This window comes from Sander vitreus, chromosome 3, assembly GCF_031162955.1.
Source record: "Sander vitreus isolate 19-12246 chromosome 3, sanVit1, whole genome shotgun sequence".
NCBI classification, from domain to species: domain Eukaryota; kingdom Metazoa; phylum Chordata; class Actinopteri; order Perciformes; family Percidae; genus Sander; species Sander vitreus.
The window spans coordinates 27,410,111-27,426,671 of NC_135857.1; the positions used below are offsets into that span (position 1 = coordinate 27,410,111).

A 16,561-nucleotide genomic window follows, 5' to 3' on the forward strand; every position below is an offset into this window, starting at 1 on the left:
CCAGAATAACCAAAAACAGTCAAATAAACATATCAGAATATCTTTATTAAGCATCCATTCTTTTCTCTCTGTGCCCTGTTTTGAGGAGCCAGACAGATTTAAATCAGTACTGTATTGTCAACAAAATGACTTAAAAATACAATTACTTTTTGAGAGATACATTAACAACAGCAGGTGTCTTTTACAAGCATCTGAAGTCAAACCAAACGGAAACCAATTTACAGTTTGATATTAAGGGCCATGGTGTTGTGGAACATTAGTCATCTTTAAAGTGTTGATGTGGCCTCTCATCAACCTGAAGGGCATCCATTCTAGTGTTTGATGAACTACAGATGACAAAAAAAAAAAGACGACTCCTATAACCGCTCCATCGAAGGAAATAAACCATTTACAACATGAGAAAATCTATGCCCTCCTTCCTGCGACTAGCCGGCAGTTCTGAAGATCTATTTTATTAGCTGTTTCTGTAAACAGCTAATCTTGCCATCCATCATAACATTAACATTTTGTCAATCTGCTGTGGAGATAAGCTTCCATAGCCAGAAAGCCTTTCTTTCTTTTCTTTATCACCAAACACAATCTCTTACAATTACATGATAAAAATGACTGGAAGAAGCATGTCCAGTTTACTGAAAAAGGAAAGGAGAGCTTTGACTCCTGATTGTACGGTAGCATCGTCAATAACCCTGTTGATCCCACATGACGCTTTGTGACATGACTATGACATGATACTTAAGGGTTTGACTGAGATCAGTTTGCCAATACTATGCTTGATTGAAAATTGTATAGATAGATAGTAGATAGTAGATGTCTGTTTCTAATACAACAATGGTTCAGCTACATTAAGAGTTTTGAAAGCATGAACAAGTTGTAATCAGTATGTTTGTATTAATAATACATCAAATGACTACATGGAATTAGAAAGTTGTAGAATTATCACCCCATTCTGCATTTCCTCAGGTCTACAGGTACACAGGGTTCAGCTTGTTGTTGTTTTGTTTTTTTATGGCCCTTACCGATTTATATCAACCATGTTTCCATAAAAAAAAAGATAAACATATTAAAACATTTACATGTATGTAGCAACTAAAGAGCCAGATATTTCTCTCAGAATGTTTGGACCTTCCTTAACCCTTCATAGCTAGCTGTTAACTTAAGTGATGACGCTTGCACAGGATGTTCAGTAACTAGGGTTGTAGAATGGATGTGGGCCCAAGAACTGCTGTACTAAAACTGCAGCTTCCTCTTTTGCAGGAGCAAAGACCATTTTTAGCTTCTTTTAGCTCAATGTTTTGATTTTCCAGCCTGTAAGCTCTACTGTTATCAACATTGTTTCCAGCAGCCGAGCATTAAACAGCAGACAAAGTTAGCGGCTAGCTGGCGAACACAGTGGTGCGTTTAGCAGCCAGAGTTTCAAGTTTAGAGGAGAGTTCATATTGGACTTGTTCTGCTACCCCTGGGGGTCTATGGAGCCTTTTAGCTTTTTCTAACGTTGCTCCACGTCGTGTAAATAGGAAACTGCTCGATTACATATTCACCATAACATCTTTATAAAGTGATATGTCAATGTTGTATTTTCCGGTTGTTTGGCTGCACCAAAGTTCTTTTTCTTTTTTTTATTAAATAAAAAGCAATTATCAGTCAATTAATGGAGGCTAATAATATATTTTGTATTTCTTTTCTGATAATTATGAAGAATGATTTAAGTCAGCTTCCAGAATACAAACGTGTCGACTGATGACCAAAAGGACAGAAACACTCAAACTTTAAAATAATGAACATTCGTGCAGAATATTGGTTACTGACAGATTGAATTAGTTAGTTTCAGTCTAACCCCAAGTATGTTTTGTGTTATGTCTAAAAAAAAATCATGGAGTAAGGTCAATCTCTGTCTATGTTAGGAAGTAAAATACTGCATGATCTGACACTGCAGTCCATCTCAACGTTACTGAGTTTGCATGTGCTTCATTTCTATTAGATGGGCACAGAGAAAAGTAAACAACCATTTACAATGATAATAGATAAATACTTTACTACAAATATAAATATACACTACATGATCAAACACCTGGAATGTGACTACATTTTGAAATCAGGAATTCCAACATTATAATGCAAATTTTTCCCACTTACAATAAGGCAAGCGTTAGTCTAACGTTAGAAGATACCAGTCATTATTTACAAGGACGCTACATCGTATCCAGCTTTAACCCCTCCCGGATCTGAACTTACAAAAATGTTTTGTTTAATACAAAGACAAAAAGACCACGAGTTGTGCAATTTAGTGCAGTGGTGAGAGCGTCATGAGACATCCTTGATACACAGATGCGTATGTGGAAAATATAGGAGAGCTCAGAACAGAATTTGCAACGACAAAAAAACAGGATGAAAGAAACGCAAACAAGACATCCAGAGCTTTAGAACGAGGTGAGTGCTTGAGAGTGAATGAGTGAACAGTCATAAGCACTGGTAAACCACTAAAAAGGCTTTGTGAGTGTGTCTTTCTCTGTTTAAGGCTTTTGAAGGAACACAGGCAGCCCTGATCTGACCCGCGATTCAGCATTTAGTGCTACATGTAGTTTAGAGTACCTGTCCAGCGCCTAAGTGCCTTTTTGGTGGTGGGGGGGGGGGGGATTCCAATTTTTGCGCCACAAAAAACGTACAGACTAAATTACAGATGAAAAGTAATTCTTATGAGGCATTAGAATCAGTGCTGCATGGCATCTACCTACCCAAATAAAGTTTTTTTTTTTTTAAGAGAGTGATAAATATCTAGGTGGTGGTGATCCTGGGCTATTGTTTAAACTTGTTTTTACCTAAATGAAGGAGGAAGGACTCGAAACCCATAAAGCTGAAACGATCAAGTGACGTCCCACTATTCAAATCTTGAACAGTGACTGGTTCACCTCAGGATGGCCGCGGTGATGCTGCCGCTGTCAGTGCATGTTACTATGGCAACATATTTCAATTTCCCCTGCCTCACCTGGCTGGGTCAGCGATGTCACGCAAACATCTGACAAGTCCATCACATTTGTATGGCAGCATCTTGAGGGTATCAAGCGATTTCCGTCATATAACAAGAAAGAAGCTGTTCTATTGATTTTCTTACCAAGCTGGAGTGATTACACATTAATAATGGTTATAACTGACATGAAGAGCATCCGCCCACTGACAATCTACTGATGTAAAACCTCCTGAGAGTGATTTAAGGCCAACTAGTGAAAAACTGAAAAAGGGAAAAAAAGACAGAAAAAGCTGATCACTTTGATCAGTGAGTCATTTCAAGCAACTATCTACTAGACACATGATGCAGGGGTATATACAGATGATTACGTTTTTGTTTTTCTTTACATATTACAGTGACTGAGTAATATGCAGTTAGTGGGCCACAGTAAAAAGCAAGCTAGTGTATGTTTGTACAGGATTTCTAGTTCAGCGATTTAGTAACTTAACTTTACAGTGCAAGGGTAATAAAAAAATTACCTTTGTCAAAAGAAGCATAGGAAATATTAATATAATGTAAACACTAATACCAATACTATTCCTCCCATAGGAGAAATCATTACAATGCATGCACACCATTGTGCTTAGGGTTCTGTTTCGGATCAGATCAAAAAGTCACACACACTTTCATGTCGGACTGAAAGTGAAAATAAATGTTTGAGAAGCAAAAGAAATGTGGAGGGCTACAACACACGCACGCACGCACACACACACACACACACACACACACACACACACACACACACACATACACACACACACACACACACACACGAAGAGCAGGCCTGGTTGTAGCTGTAGGTGATGGGAAGATATACTGTACAGAGGGGTTTCCATGACATTAGAAGAGTGGGCAGAGCACAGGGGAGACCATGTAGTGGGCTGGGCCAATCAGCGCGAAGAGAAGCCTGTTGCTAAGCTACAGCCAACCACCTGCGTCACATCCCAGATCTGTGGAGACAAAGAGCCAATAATAATGATAAAGGCCTGGTGCAAGCCACGTTTAAGGATTCTGCATTATTACTGAGAGGACTCATGAACCATTTCTGTTTTTTCTTGAATACTTTCAGGTTATCTTAAGACTTTTTACTGGTAATTTACACCAAATTGCACAATGGAAATAAATTGAAAGGTGAAATAAAGGAACCAATGAAAACATGATTCTTACAAAAAAAGTACCACAAGATATAGAAGACCTCTACACCTGAAAGCAGAGATGGGGACTCAAGTCTGAGACTCGGACAGCTGACTTCAGACTTGACTTGCGACTCGACCAAAAATATTTCAGACTTGACTCGGACTCGAGCTTCGAGACTCGTAAACAACCTGTTTTCATGCAATTATTGCTTTTTAAATCTAAATTCATTCATGTATTTCTATTTTCTTTTATTGGCACATATATGTTGGGGAAACGTATGACGAGCTGCATGTCCCCTGCTCTTTGCCTTATGTGCGCGCACTCACACTCATTAGGCATCTCAAAACGCACCCAGATAGGTCAGTCACTTGCTAATGTGAAAGAGACGTTACATTTAGCATATGTCGTCGCAGGTAACAAGCTAACCATCGCAGTGTGTTGTGCTAATGCTGAGAACAGGCAAATTGTATCTTTATAGTTGTATCCATATGATGTGACAGACTTAGGTTAATATTTTACCAGGTTGTTGTTAAATAGAAATATGGAAAGTATCAGTTCTCTCATGTTTGCACCATGGTCGGTGTATTAACTTCCAAAACAGATGTTTCCCTCAAACTTTGAACACTGAAAAAATGTAATGCATGATGAGGTTGGGCTTTACAGCCAGTTAGTAACACAGACAAACATGTATTCTTTGGTGCAGATACCAACATGTTGAAAAATACAGTTATGAAATTGAAACAGAGTTCTTAATGTGTGTTTCTTCAGATTGCATTGCAGTAGACCCCATAAAGTTATCCTACAACTGATTTTGATACTGTACTGTCTGGATGATAGCTACAGGACATGCTTTGAATTCCTAAGATTTAACAATACAGTGTTAGGGACAGATCAGATGGCCAGAGACTGGAGACTTGACTTGGACTCGTGGCAAAAGACTTGAGACTTGACTTGAACTTGCCCCTCAAAGACTTGAGACTCGACTTGGACTTCCAAAAAATGACTTGTGAACATCTTTGCCTGAAAGACTGACCACCATAAATGTTGGAACCTATTAAAAAGGTTGCGCGTTTGCTTTTTTCTTGGTGAAGAAAAAATGTGAAAATCAAAAATGTCCATCAGAAAGTACGGATTATGCTGCAGCAGTGAAGTAATTACGAAAGATTTGCTACTTTGTTTTCGCCGTGAAAAACTTGAGTACATTGTAACAAACCACAACTACTGCAACATTTTAAGAGTGTCTATATAGTTGTTTTATAAGAATGCGATCACATAGGCAGTGCCTGTGATGCGTGCAGCTTTGTTCACTAGCATACTTTCTTGTGTACTGTACTTTGTGTATTCCTGGAGGATTAAAAAGACTCTACAGCCGTGCTAGCAGGTCTGCGTGGCTGCACGGCGGTTTCTGGGCTGCCTGCAGACACACTGATTTCCTGTGTTTGACACAACCTGAATACATGCATGAATTATCTGGTATCAAAAGACTGTTGTTGACCTTAACAATGCGGTCGCTTCCACAAGTGACCATCAGGCCTCTGGATGGGTCCATGTCCATGTGGGCGATGTTGTGTTTCCCCTCGTGGAACGTGGCCAATGGTGTTCGACTGCACAACACACAACACACACATTAATCAGAGTTGCCCTCAGTACTCTGAAATATGGATATAATGTGATCAATTATTACAAAATGTAGAGAAGCCCTTTACTCACTCTTCTTCTTTGATGGTATCAAAGCAGGCATCACACACCCGCACCGGGAACTCGAAGCCCATGATCGGGAATGTGGTACGTTTAGAACTACATTTTCCACATACAGCATTGCCGCACTTCCTGCAGTGGTGCTGCACAAAAGAAAAATAACACTTGTATATCCCTCGTGTTGTCCTAAATTAAAATTGAAAAAGTGGGTTTATTTAACCAAATTTTCAGAAAAATAACGCAGATTGTTCCACACAACACTTCAAAAGTAAAATAAATGATCAGCCCACTACTTTCTTTAAATGTGGATGTTTTATTAAATTTTATAGCATTAAAAAAAAATTGTTTTATGAAAGAACGTTCGAAAAAAGTGACAAAAATGTCCGCAAAAGCGTCCAAAACGTGGGGAGAAAACCCCCACAAAAACGTCAAAAGACGCAGAAAAAAAATTGACAAAAACATCGGAAAAAGTGACGAAAACACAGCAACAAAAGTTTTTTAAAAAGACGACAAAAACAAAATGTTGCACGGTCGACAGGAAGACAACACAAGGGATATTAGCGTGACTGATGGACTGAGGGACTCACAACCGCTAAGGACACTGATCAGACTCTCCTACCTGTCTGAGCCCCATGGTCTTAGTGTCCCACATCTGCTTGATGTTCCAGAAGAAAGGCTGCTCACACTTCTGACAAGAGTCGCTGTCTAACCACTGGGGCGCCTGCAGATGCACAACGCAGTTGAAAGCTACCATTAAATATGACTAAATGAATGCTCCATATAGACAAGTGCTGCAAAAATCATATTTACCCATGCAAAGAGCACTGAGACAAAAATGGAGAGGAGAAACAAGTCTTTACAACCAACTTCTAATACTGAAATACTGCACATTCCACTGACCATTACACTATAATTTATTGTCCACTAAAAATTAAGAAATTACAAATGTATCAGTGTAGAGTACAGCTAATCTGCCTTTAAAAGTCAATTCAAAGTCTATGTCGGACACTAATGCCTTTTTACACGAACACCTATGAGAAAAACGTAGAAAGCAGACCTCTTCTCTCTGTGTGTCCATGTTCCACACTGCCATGCCTCCGTCGGCCGAGCACGACACCAACTGCCTGGTCAACTGGAGGTAACGAATGGCCTGAACACGCTCACTGAGGGAGACATTGAATACAGAGAACGAAAGATAATTATAATTTAATAATAATAATAATAATAATAATAATAATAATACAAACCTGCATCAAGCAATATTTTCACAGTGAAATTGCAACTTTACAGAGCGTTTTAACCTTTCATCACAATTTGTCAGGATATGTAGGCTGCATGTTTACTGTGTAGTTCAGTCTTATGAATGCCCATAGGCAAACATTTCCAGCAGAAAAAGCTTTGATACACCCACTATACCTGCTAGCACCAAACAGACAATGTTAGAATTAAAGAATTAGAGTTAGTGGCCAAAAAGGGATTAATGCGGCTTTAATACATAAAGCACAATAAAGCATAGTATAAAGATACAAATAGCAGGTGAAACAACACAATAACACAAAAAACTGACAGAACTTTAATATTACAACTCAAATTCCTAAAGCCGAAAAAGGGCCATTTGAATTGTTTTTTTCAATAGGCTGACACACACACACTTTTATACTTTTTACTGACTACTCTGACAATAGCATTTTTGCTCAACTTCCATACTGTTCTGTACTGTAATGCTCCATATATGGAAGTCTATTAAATACATTTTAATAGAAAAAATAATAATAAAAGGAGTGACAAAAGAGATAAAGACAAGGTCATAACAGGATGTAGGACCTGTCAGAACTACAAGAGCATTACAACTCTCATTTTGTGTCTGAGAGACAAACCTCTGTAAATCCTGAAGCACCATTGACAGGGACTTTGCTTTCATCACAACAGTCAGTCAGTGCCTGTGGACAGCTGTTGATGACACCACCTTCTGACCTACCCTGATTTAGTTTAGAAGCATCCCAGGCCCGGACAAACACAGAGGTAAAGCTAACTCGGCATTCGGCATATATACGAAACACCGATGGACTTACTGGTGTCCCTGCAACAGTAACGTTCGCCCTTTGCGGCCCCCAATGTCCCACATGATGACGCTGTGGTCGGAGGCCCCTGAGAACAGCAGCCTCTGGACAGGGTCCCACCACAGTGTTGCTATACTACCTAGAGAAGACAGAGGGATGAACAGAGAGAAAAAGAAACACACTTGTTAGATGTGTTATTATGTGCTGCAAGAGCCTGTTGAGCGACAGTGTCACGGTCTGACCTGTTGGCTCCACCTGGTGCCTCCTGGGAGAACTACAGGAAGCTCAGACCAAACACCTTAAACCTGGAGCTAACTACAGCTGGAGCTACAGAACCCCCTTCTTTTTTGAAATTGAATGAGTCCTGTTCTTCCATTGTTGTGCACCATACTGATTTAATGTGACCAAGATCTCATTATATGCTTCATTATAGGACTACTTCAATTATTGCTTGCCAATGTGTGTGGCACTCCACTTAAAAAAAGGCCATTTTTTTGGGGATATCCTAATTTAAAATCCTGAAAGAAGTTACATGTTTAACCCTTGTGTTGTGTTCCTATTTTTGTTACACAGCCAATGTTCCCGGGTCTATTGGACCCACCACATTATTAGGCTTTTAAAATCAATACAGCCATAACAATTTATTTTAAAATACTTAATAGAATTAAGTCAATTGCCAATGATATATACATCATTTATGGTTCATATTTGCCATTTACCCCTGTGAGATCACATGATCATTTTCGGTTTTTGTAAGGAAATTCAATTATAAAAAAGGTTAAAAAAAAATAGAAACAAGATTTTTTTTAAATCTTTGATTGATGCTTATTTCTTACAACTTAATCAGAACAGGTGAAAGTGCTTGAAATGTAACAATTATGTGTTTTTTTTTCTTTGTGTGGGGATAGCAGGTGCAGAAAGCACCTACATTTAAATGTCACAGAAAATGAGCCAAGGCCAATGAGTTTGAGTTAGAATAAATAATAAATAGCATAATATTTCTTTTAGCAAACATTGAAAATGGGTCCCACAGACCCGAACACCAGACAAGGGTTAAGAAAAAAAAGTAAAAACTGACAACAACAAAAAAAAAATTTCCCATTGGTCTGAATATGGGTGGCCTATTTAACTATATATATATATATATATATATATATATATATATATATATATATATATATATATATATATATCCCTACCTATAACTATTTGACTGATTACAGTTTATGAAATAACAGAATTACTATTTGGAGGTTGTTTTTTTTTCTGCCTTTGTTCTAGCAAAGGTTGCAAAGGTCCTGTTCTTGGCATTAATTCAGCAGGGAACTGTTGCATTTAGCACATCATCTACATGGCACAGATCATCTGCATATTCTTGTAAGAGGGTAGAGCATATTACACATGCTAAACACTCACTATCTTTCTCCGTCTGTGGAACAAGAACAGCACACAGGTATGTTGTTACAGTACAGTGAACAGTCCATGACTTTAAATGCTTTAACTGATTTTCTGATTTTGTTGAATCATTGATTTTCCAGAAAAGACTGGAAAGACTTCATTCTTTCCATGTTTCCAGTGAAGCCTTCAGAAGGGAAAACTCTGGGATTGAAATTAGACCAGTCATATGATGATAATTATAGCCTGTACCCCGTGGTTGTAGAGTGATTAGGCTGGCAGTAACTGTACACTGATGAGACACACATACACAGAGCACCATACTACCATGGAATCATTGAACCGGCATCTAAAACCTTTGTGGGTACTTCACCTTATACACACAGTATTGTCATACAGTAGAGCAGCATACAGCACATTATAATAGACAACTGTAGGAAGCCACTGGGATCTGCATTCATGGACACTGTTAAAAGCCAATGTGGAAAAGAAACACTAGTTCTAACTTCATTTTCCTCTGCTGAAGGTATGTTTCCATCAGCTGTCATGAGAGAAAAAATAACTAATATCTAAACATGAAACAATGTCACAAAAATAGAAGAGTCTAATTTATTGGTGTTGGCTACCCTGTTAATATCCATTTATACAATTTGGTATAATAGCTTTTTAAACAAGAGCAAGTATAAAAACCTTGATGGGAGGTCTGACCATTCCATTCTGTTTTCCAAATTTGATCTATCATAATTTCCATTAAATATTTGGGCAGAACTCCTGCTTGTGCACAGCTCGAACCCAGCACCACACCCATTAATACGCATTGTTATAAGTCCAATTAATATGTATTACCATGAACACCAAGGCAGATCAAAGAGAGATGTAGGAAATTGAAACATTAAAAACATTAATAATATACATGAAAAATGTTATGGTGAAAGGATTTGTATTTGTATGTTTTTTTTTTTTAAAGGCAAGAGCACACTAACAATGTCTGTCTCAACTGCCTAACCTGTAAGCAAGACCTCTGTGGTAAAAAAGAGGCTTTTTGAGTAACAGAGACCCAGTCAGATGAGTCATCCCTCACCATGTTCTCAACAAGCTCATGCGCACATGTATGAGAAATGTCCAGACAAGAACACAGGGAAGTGTTTGTTTCACACAGTGGCTTATTTTTGTTCTGGGATCCATTTTCCTGGCACAGCTACAAGTACACTGACTGACCCTTGAATACAAATCCCATCTGAGTAATGCATTTGTCCATTTTCAAGAATGACAATACTCTCAACGGCTCAAATGGTCACTGGACGGCTTGATGTGAATGAAAACAACACAGTTCCAAGATCTCAACTCAAACAAGCAGATATTGGAATTTCTAGAGCAGTATGAAAGCAAACATTTTTCATCATCATCACCATCATTCAAACCAAATGATGAGATTTCTTGTAGATAAGTAGTCTCACATCCTGCCCAACTGAGCTCTACTCCCTTGAAAAATACATGTTCGACCCCATGAGGTTTGCATGGCAGTGTGTGGTGGCTCAATGTTCTATTTGACATGATGTATGTGGGCACTTCCTTTATTTTGGCACTTAAGGCACACTATGCAAGATTTGAACCTTAATATAACAGCTTCGAAGTCATTTCGATGGTAAACGAACTCGTAGTAGGGCGAATCACCCCGAAAGCAAAGTTGAATCTAATCTAATCTACGAAGTGGTTGATTCATCCATTGTTGATAATAAAACCAGTCCTACAGGGGGGAGGGGATCAGGCCGTGAGTGCACAGACAGCTCTGCGTGAGTGGTATTTACGACAGTAACGTTAAATACAAGTACTCCACAGCGACTCTAGGGACACTGCGGGCGCCCAGATAGCTCAGCTGGTAGAGCGGGCGCCCATATATAGAAGTTTACTCCTCGACGCAGCAGGCCCGGGTTCGACCCCGACCTGCGGCCCTTTGCTGCATGTCATTCCCCCTCTCTCTCTCTCCCCTTTCATGTCTTCAGCTGTCCTGTCAAATAAAGGCCTAAAATGCCCAAAAACATAATCTACAAACATAAAAAACGGAAACTGCATAGTATACCTTTAACTCTGACCAATATTAACACTGTTCTTCCTGTCATGCAAAATGCATTTTTGAATGTTTAAAAGCAGGTAGACCGTTTAGGGAGCCACAGAGCGTGTCTCGTCATACTGGATTTCTTTTCTTGAATTAGGAAGTCATGTGGAGGAATCTGGGTCATCTATTATTTACTGCGGCCGCATCTACCATATCTAGCTTCAGCATCAGAAGCCTGTTTGTGCGTAGAAGTATGCAGTAAACAAACTATTTGTGCTGAGACCTTGTGCGATTCCCCTACGCTGGGAGTAAACAATAGTTCCGCGTCAATGACAAACGTAATTCTTTATGTATAGGCAAGTGTGTGTCTTTACCTTCATGACCCTTTAGTGTAGTGATGGTGGAGTACGTCTGCTTCTCAAGTTTCAGCAGTGTGATCTGTCCTGAGTAATCGCCGACAAAGGCGTGCTGTGTGTCGTGATCGTATCTGAGCAGGGAGTCAGGGATGAAATAGTCATACTGCTACATACTCCCATGTAGTGTATACACAGTGACTGATTGAAGGATACTGTAGGCAGGAGGCCCAGGCTGTGAAGTAGTGTCTTCCCAGCATGCTGCCACTCTGGGTGCACATCCAGCTCACACTCTTGTCATGGCCAGTACTCACCACCCACTCACTCTCCAGGGAGAACACCATATCTGACACACGGTTCTGGTGGGCTGCAACACACAGACAGACGCACGCACGCACGCACACACACACGCACACACGCACACACACACACACACACAGTGTTAAACTTAAGTGTTAAACAGGCACAAGTCATGTTGGATAAAGATCAAATAAGATCACATCTTCCATTGGGCTTTATATCTGAGCCGTCATGGATGAGCACCACCTAAGACTAATTTGCCCTTTCCATGTGCTGATCCACCCAGAAGCTCTCTGTTTAGCGTCTTTGTAATCCAGACTAAGAAAGACAAATCCCTTCAAACAGGCATAGTGGTCCATCTGGGGATCACCTCTAAAAAATGTGCACACTTTTGTTGTCAACTCTGCAATCAATGTCTTTCATTTTACAGAAAAAAAATCCCTTTTGAAACGCTGTACTGTGCAGAACTCTATATTGATATAATACTTAATTTAATACCCAAACCCTGCTGATAGTCAATGCACAGTATGTGCTGATATGCTATACTTATTTCTGTGACATAATTAAACCTGCAATAATACATTTCTTTGCTTACTTGGGTGGGAGTTGAAAATAAGATATAAATGGCTAGGGCTGTAATTTACAATTATTTTCATTATTGATTAATCTGCTGATTATGTTCTCAATTAATAGTTCAGTTGATGAAATGTTTCGAAAATGGTGACAAAAATGCCCGTCACAACTTCCCAGAGCCCAAGGCGACAATGTCTTGTTCCGTTTGATTAAACAGTCCAAAACCCAAAGATGTTCACTTTACAATGACGGAAGAAATGCAGCAAATTCGTTCATTTGATAAACTGGAACCGGATTATGTTTTTTCACCAGCATTTTTTCATCATCTTTGCTTGAAAAGTGACTGAAACAATCGTTCTCATCAATTATTTAAAAATAGCTGATTATTTTTGTATCAAATGACTAATCAATGAATTACAATTCTGCCCAATCTCAATGTGTTGCTGAACTGGATACACGTTATGTCTCCTAATCTTACGTTCTTACCCGGATATGTTTTGACGTGGTTCATCTTGTTGAAGTCTTCAGAGATAAGAAACTCCTGGAAGGCAAGCAAACAGACAGAATAAAAACATTTGTTTCAAATCAAATTACTATCCTTCCCCCACAGGCATTCTGAGGAGTGCAAATATTGAAATTGTGGCCTATTTAAAACCAGATATGCAGGATTTTTTTTACTAGACTGTTTGAACAACCAAAAGAGTGAGCCTGGAGCAAGATTATGAAGCCATTTGTTTGAGTTAGCTTCACTCACCACAACAGCTCCATTGTCCTGGCCTATGAAGATTCGTCTGCTGTCATGGTGGTATGACATGCAAGAGCATGGAGCTTAAGGAGAAAGAAGTAGACATTGACCATGAGCAGGGAAGTCCCTATACACATGCCATGTTGTAAAGGGGTGTGCATTGTATTGCTGTCAAAAATTACTAAAAAGGCTTTTTACCTAACACAGATAAGCACGTACATATACACACACACACACACACACACACACACACACACACACACACACACACACACACACACACACACACACACACACACACACACACACACACACACACACACACACACACACACACACACACACACACACACACACACACACACACACACACACACACACACACACACACACACACACACACACACACACACACACACACACACACACACACACACACACACACACACACACACACACACACACACACACACACACATACACACACACACACACACACACACCTTACTTACAGGAGACTGTGTGGTAGATACTTGGCCAGTACTGACCGCTGTCTCTTTTCAGCCAAACTCGGATAGTCCTGAAGGCAAATGTCAAAACATCACATTCTGAACTGAAAGTGCATTTCTAATCTTTTACTTACCGTTTGTATGGATCTACCCTGCAGTTAGATATATACTTTATGTAAAAATAAGACTTGTTTTCATTGGAAATACTCAATGGAAATATCCACTGAAGAAAGCTCTCATCTAGGACTAGGCTTAATCCTCTTCTGCAAAACCAACCTTAATACTCTTAACAAACAATGCTTGATTCTGTTCAAAAAACAGCACTGAAAGGGGTAGGGTGGCGAAACTGTTTTATATACAAAAAAAAATACTTTTGATCATTTGATCATTATTCTTACAATAATTGTTGGGTATTTTAATAATTAACGGTACACATTTTAGTATGTCCCCCAAAATATAATATTAAAAAGCTGGATAACTTTGCAAGATCATATAGTGTCATCTGCTTTTGAAAACAACATTAAGTTTTCAGTTCAGGTGTATATAAAATAAGCTTCTGCAAACCTCTAAGGACTCAAGTTTAAGGTTTTACTTCTATTCCAGTAATAAGCAACACACTCATATCAAAAGCAGCATCTGTCCAGCCCGGTTTCATTAAGAAACCTGGAAGTTAGACTGCTGCATCATCGCCCCACAACTTCCCTTTTGAATATCAAGTGGGTTAGATATGTGATGGAAACTGCATCATATTTCTTCACAGAAACTAAGTTCCTTTTATTTTAATGGTGATGTTGCCTCTTCACACTTGTAACCAAGCAGAACAGCCCTAACAACACTTATAACTCGGTGAATGTGAAGGACTGATTTGACCATGCTTCTTACACCTTCACATCTAAGATTATCTGGCTACTGCAACAGTGAGAGCAAGTGAAGATCTGTCAGACTGTAGTTGCACTGCTGCCTTCAGGTGGCGTTCAAAATACGCTATTACATTTATATGTGTTAAATCATTCATGAACTCCAAAACAAAAGGATTTCCTATTGTAACTTTACCCAGGTTGTCACGAGGTCATGTTTACTAAGGGTATTAAGTCATACCTGGCATCAGATGGCTTACAATTTAATGGCTTACAATAAACGTATTAAAAATGGAATAAACAATAAGGCACAGTACTGCTATAGTCAAGGACATAAATACAGAATAAAATATTTGTTTGTAGTATGTAAAAAGACAACAAAATAACAAATATGTATAATATAACTGTTTCGGTAAGAGAAAGGAGGTGGCCTGTAAAATGTAGTGTAGTATATAATATTGATCTGGGGATGTCCAAAAGTTCGTAGTATGTATATGCACAAAGGTCCAGGTGTAATAGTCCATGATGTGGGTAAAAAGGTCCCCTAAAACTTTTTAGGGAACTCCCTAAAAAGTGGTTGTCCGGCTAAGGGGGGGTCCGGCTGCTGGGCAGAGGATGGTTATTATTGTTTTAATCAAATCAAAGAGCGGGCAGTAAATGGACTTTTATTACAAGGTCCTACTTAATGCGTTCCATTTAAAACACATAAAGTAATGTTTACTACGAGCAGCTAGCTAGCAGACTAGCTAACATTAGCTTAAGTCGATATAGCCTAAAACATGATAATAATGTCATGTACAGCACTATTGAGTCGTAAAGGCCAACGTTATAGAATTAAACCAAATGTTATATACCCGTTTACTATTATGGTTGGTTGTTTGATCGCGGATATATTACGAAAAGGACTCATTCTGGATGGATTTCTGTCCCCACACCCTCCTACGCTAACCTTGGTTCCATTATGGAATATCCCAACCAAAACATTCCATTCTAAACTGTTGTTTCTTCTCCTTTTCTTTTGACCTTCTTCAACCAGTGTAACAAGAATTAAAAGTGTAATGACCAGCAAATAGACCGAGCCCGCTAACTACTGCCGTGAGGCTGGGTTAGCTTGTTTGGCAAAACTCACCTGTCCTCGCTGACCGTGATCACTCCATCTTCCTTTGGTATTAAAACAGCTGCATTGACAGCGTCTGAGTGTCCTTCGATCTTGTTCAAAAGAATCGGTCTAGCGGTCTGGGGCCTCGAATGAATCTCCGCAGCCATGGTTCAGCTAAGTATCCAGCAGTGTTTTCCTTCAGTTGATTTTCCTACTCTCTCGACAGTGAAGGAGGATCAGCTGACACCCAGAGCCGCTGTCAGGATTACCGTAATGACTGCAAGAATGGGAAATGAGCGAGAATTCAGTTTCGCCAGATGCATATTACCTACAAAGCAAGTGGGCCAGACGTGCCACAGAGCCGGGTTTATTACGTATAGGTATGCACTAAGCATTGAAGGATCTCTTAAGTTTTATAAAGCACCACGTCAGTAAAGAAAAGAGACCATCAAAATAAACACGATATGCAATTGCGACCACAGTGGAGGCCGAAATGGCACAACATACTAAAGCAGTCATATATATACTCACCCGCAACTTCATTAGGTAGTTTATTAGGTAGTTGTTCAACTGCTTTTAATGCAAATATAAAATGAGACAATCACTTGGCAGCAACTCAATGCTTTTAGGCATGTAGACAAACCCAAGCATCAAAATGGGGAAGAAAGGTGATTGCAATGACTTTGAACGTGACATTGTTGTTGGTGCCAGAAGGGCAGGTCTGAGTATTTCAGAAACTGCTGGTTTCTGGTATCTGCTGGTCAATATAATACAT

The 16,561-nt window shown here is 39.2% G+C and overlaps 1 protein-coding gene across 1 annotated transcript; it reads right to left on the reverse strand.

Moving 5' to 3' along the window:
- Positions 1-3,227: 3,227 nt before the first annotated feature.
- On the reverse strand, positions 3,228-16,030 carry wdfy1 (WD repeat and FYVE domain containing 1). The gene is made up of 12 exons (XM_078246775.1): positions 15,817-16,030; positions 13,834-13,901; positions 13,331-13,404; positions 13,063-13,117; positions 11,920-12,070; positions 11,725-11,837; positions 7,912-8,038; positions 6,897-7,002; positions 6,459-6,560; positions 5,852-5,982; positions 5,637-5,745; positions 3,228-3,954 (listed from the first exon to the last, which is right to left on the reverse strand). Exons 1-12 carry the CDS (start codon positions 15,951-15,953, stop codon positions 3,895-3,897), a joined length of 1,233 nt encoding a protein of 410 aa, XP_078102901.1. The 5' UTR covers positions 15,954-16,030; the 3' UTR covers positions 3,228-3,894.
- Positions 16,031-16,561: the final 531 nt, after the last annotated feature.